We start from the raw sequence: 7,275 nt of genomic DNA, 5'->3' as shown, positions 1-7,275 counted from the left end.
CAGTGTTGAGTCAGTATAACCTGAGTACTTGCATGAGCAACTCATGTTTCCCCTACAGGGAAAGTGTTCTTGTGTAAATACATTTATCAATAATTAAAGCAGTTTTGAGTTCCTGTGTGCACAGCCCCTCTCCTCCTGCCCCAGCTGAGACATTGGTATCCTCAAACCTGCACAGGAGTCAAAAGGGAAGGGATTTTGTCAGGGGGTGATGCTTTATGGCAAGAGGCTTGTGGTTTAATTTTGACCTTTTTCTCTCCCTGAACAAAAAAGAATGGTGAAATCTATGTATGAGATATTTAAAAACCTCTACTACTCCATTAGGAGCATTATCCTGAAATACTCACTGGAGCTTGTAACAGCCCAGATAATAGGGGTGGGAAATAATTTCTGGAAAATATTCCCCTCAAAGCATCTTACCAGAAAATTGTTTCCTAACAACAACAATAGCAATAAAATCTTTGTCAAATAATCCTTCAATACCACAAATATTTTGTCTTTAATTGTATCAGTGTAGACAAGTGCTTGGCATAGGCAATAGGAGTCAGAGCTCCTGGGGAATTTTTTCTGACAGAGCCAGAACTGGATACCTTTGGGTAAGTCACACATTTTTCAATGTTCTTTGGCCTAATTTTTTTTTATTCACTGTAATCTGGAACCTAATTTGATATGCCTTAAAAGGCTGATTTCACATGGAAGATGCTCTGCTATCAGTGTAAGCAGCCATAAGAAATCCTAAAATAGGCAGATTAAGGGTTTGGGATCATGGGGGTTTATTTCTATGCAATTAAAGACATGATCACATTTAAAAATTGCTAACTTGTAGTTTAAGAAAAAAAATCCACTAACAACTGGGAGTCCCACATTTAAAAACAGCTAATAATTCTTAATTAAGGATATGATTAGCAGAGACAATGAGTTAGATAGCAAGAAAGCACAGCATTTAATTCAATGCAGATTTTCAGTGGACATGGCATGGCCAAGGCAGTCATGCATTAATTAGTGCTCTGAAGAGGGTGAGGAGGACAGGAAGGGGAAAGGAAAATTGGCAGGTGTAGAAATGAGATTAGACAACAACAGAGGATTTTTCTCTCCAGAACAGAAGTCGTGCAGAATCCCCATCAGCCTCACTAACATGTTTTGTAAAACTAAAGTTCCATGCCACAAGAATGGGCAGGGCACTAAGGCACAGCCTGGGGAGAGGGAGAGGGAGGACAGCTCTCCAGGGCTCGCCTGTGCAGCTTTTCCAGGCAGTTGTGACCAAACACCAGCCTCCATTTCCCACCCTTGTTTTAAATGCTGCTAGCTATTTGCAGATGGTGAGATGCCTTCATGCTCAACGCCCACAGTTACGCTGATACAACTGCTGCAACTGCACAGCGAGACCAAGCGCTGACTTTCCTCCAGTGCACCGGTGCTCCAGCCAGCTCTCTGCTCTTGGTGGAAACTCAGGCTGGAGACAAGGATGCTGTGCCCACATCCCACAGCCGCTCCTCTTGCCTGTTAGCTCTGCCCGTGCTTCAGCTTGAAACATCGACATAGTGCTGACCCTGGTGTGTCATGACTCTGGTATTTGACATGTGCTGGAGCACACCCATGTCCCCTCCTGCATGGGGACCTGTGTGTGTCGCCCAGGTCACCCTCCTGGGTGACCTCTGGGGGTGCCCTGTGTCCCGATACTGCGGCAGGAGGCCAGCACTGGGCTGGGTAATTGCTCAGGGCTGTTTCAGGAAGCCTGCAGGGACATGAGCTATATGGGCAAACAAAGTATCTGCTGCAGGATGCGTGGCCCCTTCTGCCCCCATCCCGGGATGGACCCTGGCTCTCCGTACTGCCTTGGCCAGGAGTGCTCCTCAGTCTCGGACGTGTCCCCTCACGACGAGGAGTCAGTTGACACACCCGCAGACAGGGAAGAAGGCAGCAGCGTGAACCCGCTCAGGTGGAGCGATTCCACGGGATGGGGCGGTGGTTCAGGGGCTATCCCCCACACCATCCCAGTGTGTAATTTGGGAAATCACTTTTTTGGGTCTTTCTTGTCTCCACAGTTAAAGCGGCGCCCGTTGGAGGGCAGAGGAGACGCGCAGGCCGGTCTGTGCTCCACTTTGGACGAGTCGTCCGAGCAGAGCTGCTCCAGGGGTGGGGCCGCGCCTCGCCCCCCGCCCGGTCCCCGGGCAGCGAGACAGCGGGTATTGCTGGGGAAGGGGATGTGTGGGCTGCGGGGGGTTGCAAGGGGGCTCCGTGGGGGCTGTTCCGGCTCGCCGTGCTGTTCCGCAGCTGGGAAAAGTGCTTTTTCCCCCGCCCCTTCTCCCCCCGGCCTGTCCTGCTCGAAAACGCGAAGGAGGCGGAGGAGAAGAGGGGGACAGCCCGGAGCAGCCCCTCCCGCGGCGGGGGGACGCCCTGTCCGGAGCCGCCCGGTGCCGCCCAGTCGGCGGCGCGGGGGACATCGGTAACTTCACCGCACGCACATGACGGGCCCGCGGCACGGGGACGCGGTGAGTACCGGTGCGGGGGCGGGCGCGGGGGCGGGCGGAGGGCGGGGGCAGGGAGGGGGCGCGGCCGCGCGCCCCGCCGCCCCTCGCCGCCCCCCGCCGCGGCCGCCACTTCCCGCGGGCGTCGCTCGGCGGCGGGCGCTGCCTCCGCAGGAAGCGGCCCCGCGCCCGCCCCTCCCGCGCCCGGCGACGGGCACATGCACTGTGCGGCGCGGCGGCGGGATGGCTCCGGCTCCGGTCCTGGCTCCGGCGGCGGGCGCTGAGCCGCGGCCCCCCGCGCTGCTGCCGCTGCTGCTGCCGCTGCTACCGCTGCTACTGCCCGGGCGAGCCGCCGGCCTGGAGGTGCAGCGCAAGTTCCTCTCGCCCACCCTCACCAACAACTTCGCGCTGGACGGCCCCGGCTCCCGCGTTTACCTGGCGGCCGTCAACCGGCTGTTCCAGCTGTCGGGGGGCGAGCTGGCGCTGGAGGCGGAGGCGGCGGTAGGGCCGGTGCTGGACAGCCCGCTGTGCCACGCACCGCAGCTGCCGCAGGCTTCCTGTGAGCACCCCAGGGTGCTCACCAACAACTACAACAAGATCCTGCAGCCCGACCCGGAGCAGGGTGTCCTTGTCGTCTGCGGCTCCATCTATCAGGGCCTCTGCCAGCTGCGCAGCATGGCCAACATCTCGGCAGTGGCCGTGCGCTTCCCGCCGGGCGGCAGCGACTCGGTCACTGTCTTCCCTAGCATGCTGAACGTGGCGGCCAACCACCCCAACGCCTCCACCGTGGGGCTGGTGCTGCGCCGCGGCGGCGGCGGCGGCGGGGCGCGGCTGCTGGTGGCCGCTACCTACACCGGCTTCGGCAGCCCCTTCTTCCCCCGCAACCGCAGCCTGGAGGACCACCGCTTCGAGAACACGCCCGAGATCGCCATCCGCGCCCTCAACGCCCGCGGCGACCTGGCCAAGCTTTTCACCTTCGACATCAACCCCTCCGACGACAACATCCTCAAAATCAAGCAGGGCGACAAGGCGCGGCACAAGCTCAGCTTCGTCCGCGCCTTCTTGCAGCACGGGGCCGCGCCGCCCGCCCGCCGCCCGTACGCCTACCTGGCGCTCAACAGTGAGGCCAACGCGGGCGACAAGGAGAGCCCGGCGCACAGCCTGCTGGCCCGCATCTGCCTGGGCGAGCCGGCCGAGGCCACCCTCAACGGCAGCGGCGAGACCAAGAAGCTGACCGAGTCCTACATCCAGCTGGGGCTGCGCTGCGGCGGCGCCGCCGACGCCTTCACCCGCCTCGTCTCCGTCTTCCCGGCGCGGGCAGCTTGGCGCAGCCCCGCTGCTCCTCACGGCCCGGCCCCGGCCCCGCCGCCCCCCGAGGAGCTGCTCTTCGGCGTCTTCGAGCGGGCCGGAGCTGGCGGCGGCCGGGGGCGGCCGCAGTCCGCGCTCTGCGTCTTCCGCTTCGCCGAGATCGAGGAGACGATCCGAGCCGCCCGCAACTCCTGTTTCGTCAGCCCGGCCGCCGGCATGGTTACCGTGCTGGACAGCGTGGTGCAGGGCACTGGCCCGGCCTGCGAGAAGAGGAATATACAGGTATGGCGAGCGGCGGGCACCTGCCGGGGCGAGGGGGCGCGGGGAGCCGGTGGTCGGCGGGGAACAGGGGCCCCATCCCGTCGTGGCCCGTCCCGCGGCCGCTGCTGTCGCCACCTGTCCCGAGCTGGAGCGTTTCCCCCGGGCGGGCGGCTGAGTCCCATACCCCGCTCCCCTCCCTGCTCTCCCCGGAGACCCTCCCGCCTGCCCGGGGACAGCATCGTTCCCCTAACCTGATCGCCGATGCCCCACTTCTCGTGGGTGCCCTGCGCGGCCGGATGTCTGTGGGCATCGCCAGCCCCACGTCTCGTACGGCGGCACAGAGCCCTGCCAGGGACCGCACACAGGCTGCCTTGGCTCCCCATGTTCGTGGCAGAAGTTTGCCAGTCAGAATTTGTTACCGAGTGGCCGTAAATGTTAGCGCGAGACAGAGTCGCCTGTTTCCCTTTTCACTAAAAATATACGATGCTTGGGAAAAAAGAGAGAAAAAAGGGCTGCTTTAATGCTGCATTTTCCCCTTCCTCTGGGACGGGTGCACAGCTAGGCTACATCAAAGATTGTGAAAACATCTGTTTGATTTCAGACGCGAGATAGAGCATTTGGGCTTGGGCTTCCCTGTGCAATGCCAGTGGCAAAGAGAGAAAGGTTTCCCATGGTAACCGGAGTGTTTAGTGTGGCATCTCCACTCTGTGGTAAAATATGTAGTCTTAATGCACTTGGTTCATAGACCTGCTCTTGCAAAGTTGAACAGTTTTTCCCTGGTGGCAAAGTACAAGCTGTCTGACAGCCAGGAAATCTAGTAGTTGGAGTTAATTCCACAAAGACTGGGTGCGTTAAACAGTGGGAGCTTAGTCCTGACATCTTGGCATGGTCACGGCTCTCAGAGGACTTACTGGGAGTCAGGAATCCTATTTACAGGATGTGAAGGCACCCGCAGTTCTTGTTGGCTGTGGCTGATGCTCAGCATCCTTGCGGAGCAGCCCCGGGCGGGATTGGACTGTCTGCCAAGGCGGGCCAAGCGGCAGCCTCGCGTCTGGGGCTGCTGGAGGTGCTTGGGAAGTGAATAGCCTGGAACTGAAAGACAGTGGCAGAAGCACCCATCACCCTTGAGCTTCCCCAGGGCTCCAGGACTGCTGTGGAGATACCGTTTTTTTTCTAACTTTTATTCAGTAAATAATCATGACTAATACCAGTCTGTTGATGTTGAAAGTATCAAGTGTAAGATACTGTATCCAGTAAGGTATTTAGACAGCTAATTCACGAGTGACTCAAGGGGGACCAGGCACAAATGAGATTTCACTCCATCTTTGGTCCCGGCCTGTCACACTGTTCCCCTGTAACGTGTGTCCCTGGCAGCACCTTCCTCTCCAAGTACTACCTGGGTAGGCAAGGAGGGTGACCAGGAGCCTGTTGTCACTGATGCCATAAAGGCTGAGAAGGATGCTGTGTTCTCGAAGGGATGAGCAAGAGGGGATGTGAGGGTCAGGGCAATGAACTAGAATAACTGAGCACTGCCAATCCATTGGGAGTCAGTGGGAACCCTCCGTGTTTGCAACGGTGGAGAGATCAGGCTGCAAGAAAATTTTTTCATGTGGAGAGAGCAGTAAGACTGGTGGTGATACAAGATGGATGGAGAGTCTGGGTTCCACTACCAACTGACGTTGCTGCTGGGTCACTGGCCTTGAACCAGTCATTTAACCCGAGGTACCTCAGTTTCCCACATACTCCTGTATTTATTGTTATTCAGAAACCCAACTCATGTAGCGTCAGATTGCATTTGTAAAGCTGCTTTGAGATCCTTTGATGTCAAGTGCAGCAGGATATAAACGAAGCATAACATTAATATTTGTTCATGCCTAGTATTTCTACACTTTCCACTTATTTGAAGCATATTCCTCTAAAACCGCTGACCGAGCCTGGTGGGAAGCCATCCTGCTAGTCAGGAGAGCCTTCCTTTTTTTTTTTTTTTTTTTGCCTTTTACTTAATCTTTAGCATTGCCAACAAGTTAACAAGCTGGTTTTATTTTCAAGTCCCAGAGTGCCACTGTCAAGAGAAAAGTTGTAATAGTGTGTTTCTTTGAGCTGCAAAAACCTAACATCAATTTCCACCTTCAAGACAGTGAAATACTCTAATATGTTTTTTGTCCCAGACCTGGAAATGCAGCAGTAAAATGTATTAAAGCAGCAGCTGGTCTGGCAGAGCAGATCAGTATCTATCTGTCTTCCCGTTGTGAGCTCCACTTCTCCTCCTCTTAGTGGGTTTCCAGTTTTCCCATTGCGTGTGCATCACTGATAGGGGCTCTGGTGTTCGTAAGTGTGGCTCATTAGTTGTTCCTGCAGACCAGGTACTTGGGTTTTAATCTCCTTTTGGAAGAAAAAAAGCTCTGATATTGGCTTGATTCATTCCAAGCGTGTGTTCAGCCAAAGTAGTCAGTTGTTACAAGTCTGGACCATGGACTGTTAGGTGTAATGCGGTGTGAAAGGACCGCATTGACCCCTTGTGTGCTCTCCAGTCTAATTGGATGCTCCTCTCCAGCAGCACTTGCTTTGACTCAGCTCCAGCACTTACCCTCCAGTGAGGGGCTTTGGGAGAGGGCAGTCAACACACTAGCCCTCCCTGTCAGCCCCCACGGCATTTCTGCTCAGCACTGACTGATGTAGGGCAGGGCTGCTCCCCACCCAGTGCCGTGCTGTGAGGTCTGAGGGAGGCTGGCACAGAACGAGGGGCTTTGTCCCTGTACAGGTCAATGTGGTGGCAGCCACTTGTTTGGCTCCCACTGTGACCGTGTGGGGTTGGCCACACGAGGGGCTGTGGAGGGTGGATGAGGCAGGTGGATCTGCCAGCTGGCCCGTTGGCCTGCATTCCCCAGGCTGGGCAAGGGGAGCTGCCAGCTTGGCCTGGAAACGGCCCCTCTCTTTGATGGAAATACTTACTTGCAATTAAGCACATGCTTAACAGCTTCGTGTGAGACGAGGAGAAAATGTGCAGAGGAGGATGGTCTAGGTCAGGAGTGGGGGCTGTTGGTGCTTCTCATGACTTGCTGAAAAGTCATGTACGGAGGAGATGAATTCACAGCAGCAGCTCAGGGGAAGGAGGATATGTGAGGGAAGGATTTAGGTTGGTTGGGTTCTTGCACCAACAGTGAGTGGGTGAGCTCTAGGATTGCTTCCCCTCAACAGAAATAGTTTTTTATAATGAATTTTGTGTCAAAGGCAGCTAAAT

The 7,275-nt window shown here is 56.3% G+C and overlaps 1 protein-coding gene across 1 annotated transcript in view; it reads left to right on the top strand.

Moving 5' to 3' along the window:
• The first annotated feature begins 2,462 nt into the window (after positions 1 to 2,462).
• Positions 2,463 to 7,275, top strand: part of PLXND1 (plexin D1) — a 70,482-nt gene continuing 65,669 nt past the window's right edge. Inside the window, exon 1 of the mRNA XM_069027571.1 lies at positions 2,463 to 4,055. Within this exon, the coding sequence (XP_068883672.1) occupies positions 2,463 to 4,055 (1,593 nt within the window). The remainder of the gene's footprint in view (positions 4,056 to 7,275) is intronic.

This window comes from Aphelocoma coerulescens, chromosome 12 (assembly GCF_041296385.1).
Source record: "Aphelocoma coerulescens isolate FSJ_1873_10779 chromosome 12, UR_Acoe_1.0, whole genome shotgun sequence".
Taxonomy (NCBI): domain Eukaryota; kingdom Metazoa; phylum Chordata; class Aves; order Passeriformes; family Corvidae; genus Aphelocoma; species Aphelocoma coerulescens.
The sequence above is the reverse complement of the archived record's forward strand: the minus strand, read 5'-3'. Positions and strand labels throughout refer to the sequence as shown.